Source organism: Oncorhynchus clarkii, chromosome 12 (assembly GCF_045791955.1).
Source record: "Oncorhynchus clarkii lewisi isolate Uvic-CL-2024 chromosome 12, UVic_Ocla_1.0, whole genome shotgun sequence".
Taxonomy (NCBI): Eukaryota; Metazoa; Chordata; class Actinopteri; order Salmoniformes; family Salmonidae; genus Oncorhynchus; species Oncorhynchus clarkii.
In genome coordinates, this window is record NC_092158.1 from 76,349,513 (window position 1) to 76,369,349 (window position 19,837).

Here is a 19,837-nt window from a genome sequence, read left to right on the forward strand (position 1 = left end):
AAAGGGAGCCAAGGAGTAGCTGACCAAGCATGTTAATGCCAAACATTGACACGCCATAGGGGAGCAGAGATGAGTGGAGTCACAACAGGGAGTCATGCAAACATCTGACAGATATACTAACACAATCAAAATAATCCACCGGCCATATTTCTAGGTGATTAGGCAATATTTGTCTGGGGTCTAAGTAGAAGAGTTTGTGAGATGAGCTATTTGAGGTTTTCATATCTGGGTTGAATTATTAATCAGACTTCAATTTGTTTACATCAATATTAGAACGCATTGCAATGCTATGAAATACATGTTTATTTTCTACAACCTAGCGAGGGCTTTTTATACCGCAGGGGAACATTAATACTAGAAGAATTCATGATCACAAGAAGGCCAACAGACACTATTCTAAATAATTTTGTAATAATTATTTTGCCAGGATTTGTCACATTTGACAAACTGAAAGACAAAAATGACAAGAGAACTGTATTATTTTCCATGCTGACTTTTGCAATTGTTTTATTACAAACTTGAAAAATAATCTGATACAATAAGAAAGTGCAGTAGTAAGTCCCCATTCCCATGGGGGAGCACAGAAAACAGGTCATTGCATTTCAGTAGTGAAAGGTTCATATACATCTACAGGGTGTACAGATCAGATACGAAATAGGAAAATTATAACAAAATACACACAAGAGAAAGTACTATATTAATATATCTTACTTTTCAATTATATCCATTTATTCTTAAATGTTAAATAGAAAATACTTCTTTATTACAACAAAATATTCCAAAGTGTTAAATAAAACACACGTAGATAGAATACAAAACTCTGTTTCTCACTTTGATTCAATCCTGGTGGTAGAACAGCCTGCTTTTAGTGTGGATTTAAAAACCAAGTATTTTTAATTACAATACTTGGAGAGGATAGTGTAATCTGTTACTCATTTTTAAATGCAAGACGTATGCCAACAGCCAACCACTATACTGCAACAAAACACTGTCCATCCTGTGACCAAAAAGCCAATGTGAAACAATATTTATAGTCTTCCTGTAATCCATCAGAGCTTCCAAGTAGAGCAGCCCCCATCCCTCAAACGTCACAGTCCTCTGGCCTTCCCATTGGCAGTCAGTGACCGCAACATGGCCTCCAAGCCACCACTCAAACCTCCAGACCTGCTTTGCAGGCACAGGGAATTATATACAGCACACATCCGATTACCAAGAGTAATCTGACCATTATTTAAGCAATGGGGGGCAGCAGCACTTTGGGATGCTCGTAGGGATTTTGGAAACCAAACATCTCACTGAATCAACAAGCACAAATAAAAAATAGCTCTATCCATCACGAGCCTGTCCACCAGGATTGACCACTCACTGATCATAATAAACAGCACATTCAATGACGATCCTCCTCCTAAACCTACTTGAAACTCTTGACTTGAAGAAATGTATTGGAATATTTGTGGTTTAAAAGGGCTAAGACCCCCCTCCCCCCCCCCCCACCCCACAATTGTGGTCTAAAATATGGCGTTAGTTACACATTGCACTGGACCAGGGTCAGTGTCTGTGAGTAAAGACAGTCTTAGTTATGGCTATAGTAGCGGGAGCAGGGGAATGTTACCACAAAATGGACGTGAGGTGAATACTCATCAAGGATTAGACTGCAGGAACGGGTTTTTTGCTTTCCCTCAGTCTGTGTGAGAATGAAATGGGCAGCCAATTCAGTCACAGTAGGACTGTTCAAACACACAAATAAGGTTAGTGGTATAAAGCAAAGATGTATGGCACTGGACAATATGTAGATGGAATATGAATGAATAAGGGACAAAATTAGTAACATATGAGCACTACTAAGGGGATTTGGTTTAAATGGAGATTTTGGTTTAAGTGTATAAACTATGAAGGAACAGAAATCTTACACAAGTTATCAGACTGCCCTTAGAAACAGACTGAAAATGATGCTGTCAGACTCTCCACCCATTGTAAACATTCATCTCTGAAGCTCTTCAAAACCCCAATTTAACAAATTACATTTACCCGTCTTTTATTGGACAAATTCTGTACAAGGTACAATCCACATTCAATACTTTATTTTATACATCTTTATTTTTATTCCCAACTTGCATATATATTTAGTTATTTTTGTAAAAAATAACTTCACCACATAACTAAACAAAGGAAACCTGAACATAATATATACATATTCCTACTGTTATAACATCTCGCTCTCAACTTTACAAATGTACTTAATTACTTTTGAAAAAAACATAGGAAAAATATAGAAATTTTAAAATAAATTACAAATGTAAAAATGACCCCTTCCCTCACAACCATTACATTTATAAAGAGATCCCCTCCCAACCCCTGGACGGAAAGATAAATAAACAGTTTGAATGACACGCATATGACCAACAATCACAGCAATTACCAGTGTACTTATGTTAGCTTATACACAGATGTTAACATGGCACAATCTAGAAAACATTCAGATGGATAGGGACACTCCCCCTTCTATCCAAATACAAATCTCATTGGAACAGAACCAACATTTCTTAGCAGATGCAGCTGGAACATAATGGGCCAATAAGAAGAAAAAAAATATGTTTAGCGCCTTACATGACTGGTGGGGGTGGGGGGGGTCACATGGCATCTATAGCCCAATAATATAAAGTGCTGGATGGCTCAAAAGGAAAGGTGGGGGCTGCCTGAACCCTGGTGACAATTACTGCCCCCTCGATTACCTATATGGAGCCAGGGTATCACCACCACCTACATGAGAATGATCTGACATGGCATCATAAAGTGACAAAAACACAGGTTTAGTTAACATTCATAGTCCTGGAAATTGAAAAGGAAAACAGCTTTCATTATATGATGCTGGTCTCCCACTGGAGCAGCAACTGGAACAGAGATAATTAAGGGGTTAAAGAGCAGGGGACCTAGCGTGGGCCTTTGGCTGCAACGCCACTAAAGTTCTACAGAAACGTGCTCCGGGTTTTAAAGCGTCAGTCTAAAGCCATTGCACCCAAGATGCCAAAAAGTGTTTAAATGTCATCGATGCCCCTGCCTTGCCATCCCTTTTTCCTCTCCTCACTCTCTCACGAGTAAGACCTCTCCTTCATATTCACGCTAAGCCATTCATCACAATCCCCATTGCTTAGCAGCATCCTATTCCCCTCCAACAACGCCCGTTCACCTTCACACACAGCTGACAGATCCGGTCTGTGTGTGTCTGTGTGAGATTAGTACATCATTATATCCGAAGACAAAGATCAACTTTCCTCACATTCACCAAGGTTCGCTGACCTCCCTGGCAGTAATTATTCCTGTCATGACAGATACATTTCCTCATACCCTGCACATTAAACCCTCCCCTTTCCCAAGACACTACACACAGGCTCCCTTTCTAAACAAGTCCATGACCAGATTTCAGAGCTGTTGAATGGCAAATACTGATACCTCACGCAAAACCAATTCAGACATGTTTCAAGGCTCTAGTAACAGACTCACTATATTCACAATGACCATAAGCCACAGAAGAGCACATTTAACACTTGTTAGCATGAATAAGACATCACCAAACCCACACAAACCCCTCTGTGCATTTTTGGTAACTAAGGCCGAGCAGATTGCAAAGCGCTAAGCTTTCCAAAGCCATTTTACAGGACATTGGTCCTTTTTCACAGCATAACTACCATACTGCTGTCAATAGGCCAAAGCTGAAGGGCATTTTACTCTGCTGAACATTCAATGAAAATGATGTATGTGCAATAGGAGGCTGGTTACTCCTCTGGTTAGAGAAACTGAAATCAAAATCCACAAAAAAAGATCATGAATGATATGGAAATAATCATATTGAAATATATAGTGGAGGTTGTAGTAGTAATAAAACGAATTCTACGCTGTAGTATCAGTAAGAACAATTTTCAAAAAAAAAATACTTGAGCATTACTGCCCTACTGCTGCAACAGAAATACTCATAAGAAAGGATTAGTTGGCCAGCACCACCGGCTGGAAGGCCTGGCTGGGATATTGCAGGTTATACCCCCCTATACCCTCCACAAATGAGGGCTTCTCAATGTAAGAAATCTCACCGCTACCACCAATGATGCCAACAGCTGGACCAGGTGGGGGGCTGGAGAATGGCTCAAATGAGGGGTGGGAGAGGGTGGGGTGAGGGTGCTGGAAGGGGCTTGAGTGTGGTAGTATGGGCAGAGCATCGTTGTCAAAGTATAGGGGCCCTGGGGATGCCGGGTAAACAAACTCTTTGGCATTAGGGGAGAGCTGGCTGGGGATCTGAGCCCCCAGGGAGTGCAGGGAGACTGAGAGGGGCTTGTGTTTCAGCAGCCCAGGGGGAGAGATGTTGGTAGGGGAACGGGCGAGCATCCTCTGTGGCGGGGGCACGCCTACACCCGAGCCGCCAGCCGATCCGGAACCACCACACTTCTTCATCTTAGTGGAGCCAAATTTTGTGGCGGCAAAACTGGCCGTGGTGAAGGTGATGGGCTGCAGCGGTAGACGGGTGCTGGGCAGTGCGGTTGTTGGCTGCTGAGAGGGGAGGTAAGGGAGTGCCCCACTTGGAGGGGAAGGTGTGGATGTGTTAGAGTGGGCCGTTGGGTTCGTGGGTGTGCTGGAGCTGGGATAGCTGAAAATCACTGGGCATGATGAGGCTGAGAGAGGTGTGGGTGAGCTGGAGAGGGAAGGAAGCAGAACTGGAGATATCTGGGCTCCAATTGGAACAAACACCTGGGCCTCAGGGTTGAAACCTAAGCTCTTGGCCTCCTCTACCTCCATGTCCCCTTTACTCACTCCACTTACTACTTCCACCATTTCGCCTTCCCCACCTAAACCAGATGGATCCTCCAAGTACAGGACCTTAACGGCTCCATTCTCCCCGATTTGGTAGGACACCTCATAGGGGTCGATCCACACACTCAGCTCAGGGGGGACATTGGCACGCACTTCCTCTGTGTCCAGTCCACTTCTCCTGGCAGCTAGCTCCACCACTGGGTCCCTGGGGGCCCCTAGGTGCAGGCAGCGGAAGGCAGAGCCCCGCAGAGGAGCTTCAGGGTACCAGTGGCCTTCATAGCGCGACAACAGTATCCGCTCCAACTCCTCCCCGAAGAGGTCAGCACGACGACGGGGCAGTTTGTTGTACAGGTAGGACACAATGAAATTCAGAGCTACCTTTACCTCTAGCTGCATGACTGTATCTGGCCAATGCAGTCTGGATAGCCAGGTATTCAAATCAAGCCCAAAATTAGACTATACTGGAACAGTTATCTCTGGCTTGTAGAGGTCTGATGTTTTCTTCTCCACTACATGTACTGCAGGTCAGTTGAAATCCGGCAGAATCTGTAAACCTCTTCCTGGGTGGTCAACATGGACAGACTTGGTGGCCAGGAGGCCAAAACCTAGTCCAACCAGTTGTTTTCAGTTGCCAGGTAACAAGACTTGACAGGTAACGAGATGAGGAGTCCAACTGGTGGAAAAATAAAAACATGGTGTTATTTCTAGGAAGATAAAAGGCAGACCAAATAGGTTCAACAGAAGGGATAATGAGAGAGTGAATGGGTTAGCCAGCCAACATGGAGGGAAGTAACAGCTGCAGTGATCAAGGCAGAAAACCATGATCATCTGCTTCTGCCAGATGCTTCACTACTCAGGATTACACAATTAGAGAAAGTTCAAAATCAAACAGTGTAGGTGCGAGAGAAGGCTGTGGGTGTACAGTTCACATGTAGGCATGTTTTGCATACTGTAAGTGGCAAGGTACTGGCTACAGTGCATAAAAGACACCATTTCCCAACATGCAGCACTATTAACGTCATCACAACACGTGCAATACATAGTCCACCTACGCACCATAAACATTGCCCAGCAGGCAGGATTACCCAGCAAGCTAAATTTAACAACTGTATACTTGAGATCTACGAGAACATGGTTATAATGTATGCATCAAGGACGATGAATTTTATATTGTGAATCAGATTAGCTTGAGAAAAAATAGAATTATTGATATGAGATATAGCTACTCTGTTTGCAGGCAGAACATTGCATCGATGGCTAGAAGATGGGCAAGAACAAGATACAATACACAACCTGACTTCGCTTCTTATTTAAGACAGTATTTTACTTGTGTTAAATCTATGAAGAAGCTAATTTGGAGAGGTGTGAAACCATTCAATTGGAGATGTTTGGCAGACGGCAAACAAACTTTCATGACTACATTTAAATCAATGATAATTAAGTTTACAGTACAGCTTCAAAAAGCATTAACCACCATAGTAATTTCCCATATCCAATGTCATTCAATGTCATCCCTACAAAGCTGTTTTTTCATCTTTTCATATGCAGCTGGGACTTTACGTACAGTACAAAGTAAAACCTGTCATGTATCAAAATGGATCCTAGTTAATTTTGACAATTGACCTATAATGCATACACTGTATTAGTTAATGCAACATTACTCAACCATGAACATGTTTGTTTGTCATGGTTGTGTCCTACTACTAAGTAGACTACACAAGCCAACAGTAGCTACATGACCTAATCTGATAGTTGACATTGTTTACAGTGCATCATCACCACCATAAAGCACACATCTGTCCACTCACTGTAACGACGTGGCAAGCTTATTCAAGTGAAAACTATAGCTGTATATAGTAACAGAACACATTTCCCTAATAAGGACACATACACTATTCTAACAAACTGGAAGACCTTCATTTATTTACAATGCCAATTTGTAAGGAGACTAATAAAGTGGTGAATGTTGCAGTCTCATGTCATTATATCGACACATGAGCAGGACTACAATAGCTCAATCATAAATTGGTCCTGCCCGAAAACAGGAAGAAATGGATTAGCTGTATATGAGAAGAATAAACACGACTCGAATCTCAAATACGAGTTTGAGTGGGTCTGTCTAAAAATAAAAATAAACAGAATCTAAAATGGATGACAGAACCAATTACAGTCTGTTTCTCAAAAGGCAGGGTATATTTTGAGAGTCCTAAAGCCTCTTTGATTAAATCATGAGGATGCACCATCTAGCCAAATGTACGGTTATGGCAGATAAATAAAAATGTATGTCAATGCCATACATGTTTATATGCGGACGCTGTGTATACTTACTAATGCAGCTTGTGTTCAGTTCCTGCGGTTTTAATTCCCGTATTTTACATTGCATTTGAAGGTGATGTGGCTTTTCAAAGTAGTTGTTTAGAGGCAGATATAATGTGGTGTGTTAAATGGGTATTGAAACGTATTCTCTTCATACGGTCTCCATTTCCACAACCGACAGGATGACAAAAAACTGCCCGAGAAAACTTTAGTGTTTGACAACCTTGCGCATTTATACAGGACTATTTCGCCCACACCCCCTGTTCTATGACGTTGGTCTGAATAGGGACTACTTTCTTGATACTTTTGTAATGGACACTATCAAATAAACTCATACACTCCTAGGAGAGAATAGTCGACCCTCAGTAATAAGCCTATAGTTTCAAGAATAAGTAAATCATATGAAATAGGTTACGGGTAATTGAGGATTGCAAATTATGGCAGTTATGATTGAACATATTGGTATGAACCACGATGCTAAATAACAAAATGCATTTTCTTTATTTTTCCCCACCCATGAGCCACACAATTACATCCATGGCTCTACAAAACCAGAAAGCGAAATCCTAGTTTAGTTGGCGAACGGATATTTGTAACTCCAAGTAAGTACTGTGCCATTGCTAAAAATATAAGCGGTGATAGCAACAGAGTCCCTATTGGCTGAGAAGGGGGAGGACCCGTATTTTATTGGGCTGCAAAAAGGGTGTCCAGTCAGCAAGTAAGTGATATGACGTTTTGCAGGAGTTGTGGGTAATGTCGTTCCAAACATATTGCGTTATTTACAATATTTGCTTGAATTTCCCGCTGAAACTTGTTTTGGGAAATCATTCTGCAGATAAAATTACATAAGGCTGTAAAGTTACCATGTAAGATTGGCAAGGTTTCTACTTTTTTTCTATTTTCTCCCCCAGAGTGAACCCTACTTTTCAAAAACTAAGAATTGTTTTCTAACTGTTGACATAATTTTTAATGTATTTTTCTTTTATTTGATATGCTATATTTTTGAATATGCAACAACAATCTATAGCCATATAAGGAAAGTGATTAAAAAGGAAAATATTTGGACACATCATTGGTCCAGGACCAGGACAGGTACTGGAAGAAATATACTGAGTAATGAGTATTCTTAAAAGTAATTATTATAATTAGTTTTATAGATTCCAATTTCTCTGTCAAAATACCTTCTTCAGGAACTTAATTATATGACTGCTGTGCCACATCAGTCATTGTCATCAGTGGTACTATGTAAATATGTCCAATTAATTTGCATCAGTAAAACTCATAGCCGGCAGTTAGCCTAATGGTGCGGCTGGTGTTCTCATGGGGCGGCAGGTAGCCTAGTGGCTTGTCACCGAAAGGTTGGTAGCTCGAATCCCCGAGCTGACAAGGTAAAAATCTCTCGTTCTGCCCATGAACAAGGCAGTTAACCCACTGTTCTTAGGCCGTCATTGTAAATAATAATTTATTCTTAACTGACTTGCCTAGTTAGGTAAAATAGACCCTTTTAAACTGTAAAAGTGCATCAACTGTACGCTAACTAGGCATAGTTTATTATAGGGAGCTGATGACAACAACCTTACAGATAAGTACTAAACACTAAACACTTACATTATTGGAACCACTTTGATCATTATTGTTATCACTTTAATTATTGGAACCACTTTGATAATTGTATGGAAATATTATATTTTGACATTGCGTTATTAGAGTCAGTCGTAAGGATTCACAGAGATATACACTTGTAGGCAGTTTTAACACACCTGTCAGGACAAAAAAAATGGACGCGTTTAAATTAGCAACACAGCTTTGTCAGTGAACAAAATGGCGTCCTACTGTATGACTGTCACTCGGCTTCGGGTAAGTACAACTTTATTTTATATTAATAAATATATTCAACACTATGCATTAAGTACAAATGCTCAGTTAAAAATTAATTACGAGATATTGTTGTCCACAACGATATTTTTTTTAAATAATCAATATTGTAAACAATCCATTTTAGCGGATTTGTCGTTTGGTCGCGGTGTCCCAGTAGACTGTTAACGTCACTAACTAGCGCTCCATGCAACGGCTAAAAGTTAGTCTGGGAAGTGTATAATTATGCTTTATCTATAATGCTGGATTACAATACAATGTGTTGTCGAAATGCAATAAATTGGATACTTCAAATTGCACCAAATGTCCAGCTGTTAGCAAGGTGATTCAAGGTTACTGAAGTTAAGTGCGCACTTGTCTGATTTCCACGCCTAATAACAGATTTAGTAAAATCACGATGTCGGACAATGCGGCACCACATTTAGAAATGTAATTGAACATGATATGATCTTATAAAAACCTAATGAAATTATCTGAATGGACACTGTCTAATACTGTTCTGCTACGTCTGTAAAGATATTTGTCCAAGGGCCTGCTAATATGAGGTAGATTTATATTTGATTCGGCAAATTAACATTACTGATTTTTCTCAGTTGGATGTGATATACCATTTGCTTTACGTCTTTTTACTCTAGATAACTCAAGTTAGACAGGCTGATTAACATCTTATTGAGGACGATTGGCTGTGTTGAAGATGCAATGTTGAAAATCATAACTAGGTTAGGCTACTTGAGCTGTCTGTTGTGCTAATGTGTAGCTAATGTGTAGCTAATGTGTAACCAACAGTTAGGCTACTCATTCTAAACTTTAGGTGCTGTGTATTTGGGAAAATGAGTGACAGGTAGCTAGCTGGCTGACAGATTTACTTAGTGTAATGCAATGATCTAGTTTTTACTTTATTAGTCTTGCTGTCAGTCTCCATTGTGTCAGAGGTGATGGAACATAAGTCACATGGAGATCATGCAGATTGTAGATGAGTAATTTTATGGTGGCCTTGTTTTTTTGTGTTTAAAAAAAAAAAAACTATTTTATTTTATTTGGCTTTGGGATTCTTCAACCAGCATGAAAATCCATAATGTTGTCTGTCTGGGCCTCTCTGTTGATAATGCCAACATGTTTACTTGAAATGACCCCCATAATAACAGAGCCTAACACTTTGAACATGAGTCAAGTGAAACTTTATCTTGTTCTCTGAGAGTATGAATCCTATATGTCTCTGTTTAAACTTTCTGGTCATTAGGCTATAGACTAGGTCGGGGAAATTCAACTCTTACCCTACAAGGTCTGGAACCTGCTGGTTTTCTGATCTACCTGATAATTGCACCCACATGGTACAGTTATGAGAACGCAGTGGAACTGGCTTTGAGGTCCAGAGTTGAGTTTGAGGAGACTAGGTCCTATGTTTGCAATGATTAGGAACTTTAAAGCCCCTCTATCCTCTTCCATGATGATGAACATGTTTCCAAGTTTGATGTATCATTACTAAAAATGTACCCCCCTTTCCTTTAGCTTGTCCTTGGAGAAGGGGCAAGGCGTCTCCATGTTTCGGCAGCCTTCAATGCCAAAGCCAAGGTGGCCATGAGCCGCTTTGAGCCTGGCACCAGCATCAGCTATGAGAAGCTGCATGAGAACATCGACATTGTGCGCAAGAGGTCAGTAGCTACCTTTCCAACCTCATACCCAGCGCTCCTCAGTGTTCCTCTGTTAATAACCACTACTACTATGACATGCCCATTACAACTGCTCACTAAATCCTTTGACATGTTAGTGTGTAGACTTCTCATGTTCAGCGACACTGAGCCAACTTTAGATTACAAAGCATTCCTCCTAGTGAGTTAACCTTTTTAAAATGTATTTTAGAAGTTAAATTCTAGCCACAGTGGCCTCCAATCCCCGCCCTCCTCTCACCTCAGGCTCAATCGCCCCCTCACCTTGTCGGAGAAGATTGTGTACGGTCACCTGGATGACCCTGTGGGACAGGACATTGCCAGGGGCCGCACTTACCTGCGCCTGCGTCCGGACCGTGTGGCCATGCAAGATGCCACGGCCCAGATGGCCATGCTACAGTTCATCAGCAGCGGCCTGCCCAAGGTGGCCGTGCCCTCAACCATCCACTGTGACCACCTGATTGAGGCGCAGATCGGAGGGGTCGAGGATCTAAAGAGGGCCAAGGTCAGTAGGGAGCAGAGGAAACTCAAGGGCCTGTCCAGATGTTTTTGGGCTCCAGCTGATTTCTGTTGGCTGAGATTTAGGGTGTTCTTCAGAGGGATCATCTTTTCCATGGTATCACAAGTTCCTAGGGGTAACCAAAAGTTTATTTAACCTTTATTTAACTAGGCAAGTCAGTTAAGAACAAATTCTTATTTACAATGACGGCCTACCATAAGTATTGCATTGGGGCCAAGATGACCCAAATGAGAGGGAATGTTGGTTAACTGCTACACACACACACACACACAGCATCACATATTTTTTTAGACAAAGCGAAGCCCTGAGGAATATTTAGCATGGGTGACACTTACTACATCCAATTCCAGAGGTCAAATTGAGGGACAGGGATTAAAGGGGAATTAAGGTCTGCAGCCAAATATGTGCTGTGAACGTTACATAAAGGGGACTACCGGCTAAAAATATATTCTCCTCAACTGACACCCCAAACTCTTCTCCCTGGTCCTTTTTAATCCAGGAAGTGAATCAGGAGGTTTACAACTTCCTGGCGACAGCTGGAGCCAAATATGGAGTTGGCTTCTGGAAACCAGGCTCTGGAATCATTCACCAGGTACTGGAACTAAACTGGTTAGATTGAGCTGCCATGAGACTAATTTTGTATTTGAACAATATCCACTTCTGAACTTAGATTAACAACTAGATTGGAGCTCAGGAATACTGCTGTGAAACGAGTAGCAGAATATATTGTTCACTCGTGATATCAAACCTGTTATACATTCAGATCTCGACGTTATTGAGATCAATACTTCAAAGGATTGTTGTGCATTGGCTAACATATTTCACTTACCCTTGACAGATAATTCTAGAGAACTATGCCTACCCAGGAGTCCTGCTCATTGGCACAGACTCCCATACACCTAATGGGGGCGGCCTGGGCTCCATCTGCATCGGAGTGGGTGGCGCTGATGCTGTCGACGTCATGGCTGGTATCCCATGGGAGCTCAAGTGTCCCAATGTGAGCTGCATGACAGTGAACCACCTCACTACATTCCCTTCACCCACTCATGTATCTATCTCCTTCCTACATGTATTTTTAAAAAAAACAGACCTTTCACAAATGTAGTAATAACTCCATCCTCCCCATCAGGTGATTGGAGTAAAGCTGACTGGTAGTCTATCGGGCTGGACCTCTCCCAAGGATGTTATCTTGAAGGTGGCTGGTATCCTGACAGTGAAAGGGGGCACTGGAGCCATCGTGGAGTACCATGGCCCAGGCGTTGACTCCATTTCCTGCACCGGTGAGGCCAAAAGATAGTAAGGTTTACCTGAACTAGTGAGTAAACTACTCTATGCTGTTTGTTTTAACACGGCTTGTTTCAGTTGTTTGTCCAGTGGTTTGGTCTTGATTTGGTGCTAGTTTACATAGAAACTTGAAGTGACTTTTCCCACCTCCTGGTTGCAGGTATGGCAACTATCTGCAACATGGGAGCTGAAATTGGGGCCACCACCTCTGTTTTCCCCTACAACCACCGCATGAAGACTTACCTGAATAAGACTGGACGTGCAGGTTAGTACTCACAATAAGACATTCTGGAATATTTGTAAAGCCTGTTATTGCACAATATGTTCTGTGTCAGTTTCGCAGCCACTGATACACATAAAGCCTTAGCATTTTTGTTTTCTCTTTTGGACTTTTTCCATCTACTTTCAGACATCGCTGCCCTGGCTGACGAACATAAGGATGACTTGGTCCCTGACAAAGGCTGCAAGTACGACCATGTCATTGAGATCAACTTGAGTGAGGTGAGTCCACTCTGTTATTAGGCTGACATCCATTACTTCTATATAATATATTTTCAAGAAATAACACACATTGTCAATGCTAACTGTTTGTCTGTCTTCTGTCCCTGGCAGCTGAAGCCCCATATCAACGGGCCCTTCACTCCTGACCTGGCCCACCCAGTGTCTGAGATTGGTGCTGTGGCTGAAAAGAACGGCTGGCCCTTGGAGGTCAAAGTGGGTCAGTATCAGCACCAGCAGTCACACGGTATCTTTAACACTCCCTTAAAAGTATACATTTTGCTCTCTGTTAATATTAAAGGAAAGCCCTATAATAGGAAAGTACAGTAACATTTCATTATCATATATTTGCAGGCAGATTTACATGACTGTTAAAATCCCCTGCGTTTCTCCTGTCTTTATTAACCTGATTTCCGGTGGTCCCTTGTGGTCCCACTAGGTCTGATTGGCAGCTGCACCAACTCCAGCTATGAGGACATGGGCCGCGCTGCTTCCCTGGCCAAGCAGGCCCTAGACAAAGGCCTGAAGTGCAAGGCTGCGTTCACAGTCACCCCCGGCTCTGAGCAGATCCGCGCCACCATCGAGAGGGATGGCTTTGTGAGTTCAAACCTTTTGGGAAAAATGTCCATTGCCAAACTAGTTGCTCTTTACTTGATTTGTAGGTACATTCTTATGTTTGTTTTTTCTCCTTCAGTCTAAGATCCTGAGGGATGTGGGTGGAGTGGTCCTTGCTAATGCTTGTGGACCCTGCATTGGCCAGTGGGACAGGAAGGATGTGAAGATGGGGGAGAAGAACACTATCGTCACCTCCTACAACAGGAACTTCACTTCCAGGAATGATGCCAACCCTGCCACTCATGCTTTCGTCACATCTCCTGAGGTACCAATAATTACAGCACACACACACTTCTTATATAATGACGTCCACACTATGTCCCCCTGTAACTGCCTTAATAACCCTCTCTCTTCCTATACAGATTGTCACAGCCTTGGCCATCGCTGGTACCCTGAAGTTCGATCCTGAGACTGACTACCTCACCGCGGCCAATGGTGAGAAATTCAAGTTGGAGCCACCCAATGGCGACGAGCTGCCTGCCCGTGACTTTGACCCTGGCCAGGACACCTACCAACACCCCCCTGCCGAGAGCGGCTCCGTTATGGTGGACGTCAGCCCCACCAGCACCCGCCTGCAGCTGCTGGAGCCCTTTGACAAGTGGAACGGCAAGGACCTTGAGGACCTGCAAGTGCTGATCAAGGTGAGGGAAGGGGAGAGGTGTAGAGGAGATGTCAAGATAGCTATATGATGAGGAAGGCCTCTTCTCACTGTTTGGCTGAGTTCTATCCTCCACCAAGGACCATGGTTGGAATTGAGAGGCCTTCAACAGTGGCATTACATTCTAATTATTAGAGACTTAGAAACCACTGAGTTGGCAGATGGTTGTTCAGGCATGTGGTGCCACATTTGGATTGCCATTTACCCTACGGTCTCTTTTCTTCCTTCCTGTTCCGCAGGTGAAAGGCAAGTGCACCACAGACCACATCAGCGCTGCTGGCCCCTGGCTCAAGTTTCGCGGTCACCTCGACAACATCTCCAACAACATGCTCATTGGAGCAATCAACATTGAGAACGACGCGGTCAACAAGATCAAGAACCGGCTGACGGGAGAGTACGGGGGCGTGCCTGACGTGGCTCGCCACTACAAGGTGTGACAGACAGTAACTGTCAGGAGAGGACCTATAGAGGCTGTTGGGCTGTCCCAGAATGACAATATTTAAATTAGAATCTGATTTTAAGAAATATTCCCTTTCTGCTCCCGCCAGGCTAACGGTCTGTCGTGGGTGGTTGTGGGGGATGACAACTACGGGGAGGGCTCGAGCAGAGAGCATGCAGCCCTGGAGCCCAGACACCTGGGAGGCAGGGTCATCCTTGTCAAGAGCTTCGCCAGGATCCACGGTACGCTTAGATGTTACAAGTGGAGTCATCAAGAGAGAGGACAGGGTATAGGGGTGTGGTGGGGAACGTGGGTGGGTAGCATGAGAGGAAAAGCTTTTGGTGGGAACCTGCTCAATCTGAGACTATTTGTGTTGAGACAGAGCTCATGTAGCTATCATGAGACCCATTGCACAAGAGGGGAAACGTGGTTAGAAACAAGATCACCCACACACTTTGAATGTGCACATTGTTCTCTATGACCTTGACTTGGCATGTAATGGAACTGCCCCGCTGTGGTAGAAGGCCTCTCTGTTTACACAATGGAGCTCGATACGAGCCAATTCCCAAAGCTCCCTCTTGTTCCCCACTTTCTTTTTGTCTGTCTTGTTTTCTTTCTTTTCTCCTCATTGCCATTCTGTCCTCTTCTCAGAGACCAACCTGAAGAAGCAGGGCATGCTGCCCTTGACCTTTGCCGACCCCACCGACTATGACAAAATCCGCCCCGATGACAAGCTCTCCATCACAGGCCTCGCAACCTTTGCCCCCGGCAAGGTGAGCGTCATTGACCATTCAGCTACCCAAATTACTTCCCTCCATATAATGGGGATGGGACTTGGTAGTATGTGTATTTTCCACAGATGCCTTACAGGCCAGCTGTCTTTCTCCTCTAGCCCCTGAAGGGAGTGGTGAAGCACGGTGACGGCAGCCAGGACATAATCACCCTGAACCACACCTTCAACGAGAACCAGGTCGAGTGGTTCCACGCCGGCAGCGCCCTCAACAGGATGAAGGAGCTTCAGTAACTGAAGGGAGGAGGGGCGGAGGAGGGAGGGAGGAGGGGCAGAGGGGCGGAGGAGCACAGAGAGAGGCGGGCCTGGAGATACTCGGGGGGGGGTGCACAGAGGTGGGAAATGGGCGGTAGCAGCCTGCCTAGCGTAACCACACCCCATGCCGCTGTACAGATGAAATGCTCGCGCACACATACAGGATTACTGTCAAAGCTCTCCCCACAGACAGGTAGAGCTGTATACGCACACACAAACTCTGACATAACACACACAAGAACCCTTGTTTTTGTTTCAGCATAGCATTTAAGTGTTCCTGTTCTAGGCAGCACTGCTCTTGTTGGCAGTACTCCGTTTGTGTAGAAATCACATTTGTCACGCTTTTTGCCATTGACTGTAGTGCGGCAGTATTCAATTCATTCTTACCTCACAAACACACTGCTAGCTCTCCATATCTGGTCTCTAGCTTGAATCCTGCTCACATTCCTTTCCCTGTCATAGTTGTTGTGTTATGCTGTGCACCTGGACCTCCACTTGTTTCCTCCAACACAGACAGAGCTGGTTAACCCAGTTGCACATTTTAATTCACTGAATGTATCCTTCTCATTCCCATGATTTGCAACTCTTGTTAGTTCAATATTACTGCTAGTGAAGATGAATGTGAATATTTGTTTAGTTAAGTCCACCATAGTTCTAGTGGGCCTCAGGGGCTGCACATTTTTCCTGTGACTGACCTGAATTGATCCGTTTTAGTCATTGATTAGAGAGCAAGTAGCCTAACCTGGTTACCCAGGCCTAATAACTGTTCACAGAGTAGATTAAAGGCATCAATGGAACCATTAGATTATGTGGCCCCAGGACCAGGTTGTAGTGACAAGGTCAATCCTTCTACAGAGTGTAGTGTAATCATATACTGTAGGGTTTTCCTTTTCTGGCGTTTCTCTTAACCCATGGAATTTGGGGTACCGTTTGTCACTCCTTTGGATTCCACACTTTAAATCTCTACTGCTGTTTTCTCCACATGCTCCATTTGTTTCTACTTGAGGGCTATTGCATGAAGTTATATTAGATCCTAGCAGCCCTTTTCTGTGTGTCTTTGTAGGTGGGAGCAAAATGCTACAGACTGCTGTGTTGTACTAGTCTTGCCATTACTTTCCATGTGCGTGTCCATATATGTTAGCTAGCTAATCAGACCATTGCCTGTCCATATCCCTGTCTGGCTTTGTGCTGCTCCTCTGTCCTTGGTAATACCAGAGCTCCACGCACAGCTTGAGGGACCTCTTCTTACAAAATGAACGCACAATCTAGTTTCCAGACTGCTGTACACTAGCGCTATATGTAGTAGTATTGTAGACACTCATCCACGCTTTCACTTATACATCGCAAATGCTGCACTCCATAGCATCTTCAAGCAAGGATGTGATTTTTCATTTGAAATAACAGGATACAATGACAAATGTAATTTGAGAAATGTATACCATTATCTGATTCAAGTTATTACATTTGGCTAAAACTCTTGCCATTTTGTATCTACATTTTGCCACTTAAATGGTACATTGTGTGTTTGAGGATATTGCAGCTAAGTCTTTAAGTGTGACTGTTTTAAGTTGGCTTTGGGGGGGCCATGACCACCTATTCATTGCATTTGTTGTCTTGTCACTAAGGACTAATTTAAAGTAAGTTATAGTCAAAGTATTCATGGGATTACTTTGGATTGGCTACTTCCATTAAATCCTTTGGTCACGGAGCCAAGATGATTAATGTTGCTATCAAATCAACATTTATTTTCATGTCAGTTTATTTTGCATGTCAGTGATGAACTGAAGAGCTAACTGTCTCAGTTTTTGTAGTTGCAGTAGGGTGTAATGAAAGTAGAAATGCAATGCCTATTTTTGTCCACTAGCATATTGACTTCAGTGACAATATATTCAGATGAATGGCAATAGCTCTGTCAAACCCAAATGTATTTAAAGGAACTTGTTTTGGGCCTGTGTGTAAATGTGATATAGAGGTGTACATATGCACTATATTATAAAATGGAGAGAGGGTGGGCAGTAGCTGCCTGGTTGAATGCAGAGCCTTTCGTTCTCTGATAAACCCACTGTATCAAACTAATCATTTAATCTCCCATCAATTATCTTTTGTTAATCTGAAGCCTAAAATAGTTTTTCCATTCCCCCCTCTCCAATCTAAGGGTATCACAACTAGTCAAACTAATTAACAGGTGGTTGGAGGTTTTTAAATGAAAGGTACATTATTGTTGAAGCATTAAAGTAGGGTTGTACGTCTCAATGTTTTGTCGCTCTTGGACCTGTGCTGTACAGTGGTCCGTCTTTGTGTTGCACCCAGGTGAATGTTGGGAGTTGTCAATGTAAAGGGAGAGACTGGTCAGGTGAGACATGCCTAGGTTTTGTTTTAAAGTTATTTGATGCAGATGAAGGAACCCCTGATTTGAAACAGGATTGGCTCCAGACCGTTGCAACTTTAACCCATGTTGTATGCGGTTTAGAGCACATTAACCAACTTGTTATACTAATTCGGTATTTGCTTAACCTTAGCAAAGTTAACATATTGCTGATGAATTCTCTGGTCTGTTTACTGAAGTTAATCGCCAAAGATGCCTCATGAAAATGCTCCATTACATACTAAAACAAACATAAGTGTTGTTACAAAGGTTTGCCATTCTGTTTAATTTCTTCATGTCTATGAACCCCATGTTTGAGTATGAAGATGACCAGTGTAATGCCAGCAGCATTTAAGTTTGTTAGTTGTGTGGCTTTTAAAAAGAAATTCATACAGTCTTAAATTCCCAAGTATTTAATGCAGTCTCTAAATGGAACCGTTCCTTTGCATTGTAATTCATAAGAATAACAGCCACCCGTGAAGCAGTATACAATATGTTGATCCCTGGTTTAAATCAGAGTTTCTGAAATGCTACTGTGACAAAGCAAACGCTTAGTTGTACTCTTTAAGTTGTCTTCAGGAAATCCAAATCCTGAACTGCTTTGTTTTATTGGCCTAGCTATTTATTTTCCATTTAGAAACACTGTCAATGATTGACTTCATAAGAATGCAAATTTTGTTCAGACACTGCAAACAATTTAAATGTAGAAACCCATTGACAGGTTTTATTTAATGTAATCTCAAGTGGTGAATTCCACTTCACGGATTTTCTGTATTTGTTTTGATTTTAAAGTTGGTTTTGTATTAGGTGATTTGAATGCTTGCAGTTTCATAGCGTGCAAGATTTAAAAAGAGATTTTAGAATATTTCATGTGGTAAATTAATATTTAATAAAGATGAATAAAATCTTTGTTCTAATTTTTATTTTTTGAAAGTTGAATTAGATTTAATTCAGCATTTTTTTTAGTTACTGTACAAGTAATACAGTTAAAATACTACACAATTCAGCACTGTGAATATAGTATCCCTTAGTCATAATAGAGGCGGTTTCCCGGACACAGATTGAGCCTAGTCCTGGATGAAGTACTTTCAATGGCTATTTTCAGTCCATGACTAGGCTAAACCTGTGTCTGGGTTTTTCCATTACAGCACCATTGTGTTGCCAGTGAATATGTTAATGTAGACTCTAGTGTTGTTTTTTTTCGAGCAGGGCTGTGGAATTGGAAACACAAGTCTGAGCCTTTTTGGTAAAAAACTGAGGTAAGTCTTGAGTGGAAATATGCAATTATGGTGCTTTTCAAATGAGACTTAACCCCACACTAGAGATCTTCACGGGTCTGGGTCCAACTTTTAGGACCCAAGGCCAATTTCCCCCTTTTCTCCCCAATTTTGCGAAATCCAATCTTGTTCCATCACTGCAACTACATTATGGACTTGGGAGAGGCGAAGGTCGAGAGCCGTGCGTCCTCCAAAACACGACCTTGCCAAACCCCTCTCCCTCTTGACACACTGCTCGCTTAACTCGGAAGCCAGCCGCACCAATGTGTCGGACGGAACACAGTTCAGCTGGCGATTGTAGTCAACTTGCAGGCACCTGACCTGCCACAAGGAGTCGCTAGAGTGCGAAGGGACAAGGAAATCCCGGCCGGCCAAACCCTCTCCGAACCCGGACGATGCTGGGCCAATTGTGCCCGTGCAGTGCCTTAGACCGCTGCACCACTCGGAATGCCCAAACACATTTTTTTAAAGGGTGACC

General features: G+C 42.7%; 2 protein-coding genes across 2 annotated transcripts; one reads left to right on the plus strand and one right to left on the minus strand.

The window, feature by feature from the left end:
* Positions 1 to 477: 477 nt before the first annotated feature.
* Positions 478 to 7,343, minus strand: LOC139421319 (protein Tob2-like). The gene is made up of 2 exons (XM_071172083.1): positions 7,129 to 7,343; positions 478 to 5,473 (listed from the first exon to the last, which is right to left on the minus strand). The coding sequence occupies exon 2, from the start codon at positions 5,194 to 5,196 to the stop codon at positions 3,982 to 3,984; it is 1,215 nt and encodes a 404-aa protein (XP_071028184.1). The 5' UTR covers positions 5,197 to 5,473; positions 7,129 to 7,343; the 3' UTR covers positions 478 to 3,981.
* A 1,308-nt stretch (positions 7,344 to 8,651) lies between these two features.
* On the plus strand, positions 8,652 to 18,991 carry LOC139421320 (aconitate hydratase, mitochondrial-like). The gene is made up of 16 exons (XM_071172084.1): positions 8,652 to 8,973; positions 10,501 to 10,643; positions 10,905 to 11,163; positions 11,678 to 11,770; positions 12,017 to 12,175; positions 12,308 to 12,458; positions 12,623 to 12,727; positions 12,872 to 12,963; positions 13,075 to 13,180; positions 13,400 to 13,557; positions 13,655 to 13,840; positions 13,938 to 14,216; positions 14,473 to 14,664; positions 14,782 to 14,914; positions 15,324 to 15,445; positions 15,565 to 18,991. Exons 1-16 carry the CDS (start codon positions 8,938 to 8,940, stop codon positions 15,694 to 15,696), a joined length of 2,346 nt encoding a protein of 781 aa, XP_071028185.1. The 5' UTR covers positions 8,652 to 8,937; the 3' UTR covers positions 15,697 to 18,991.
* The last annotated feature ends 846 nt before the right edge of the window (positions 18,992 to 19,837 follow it).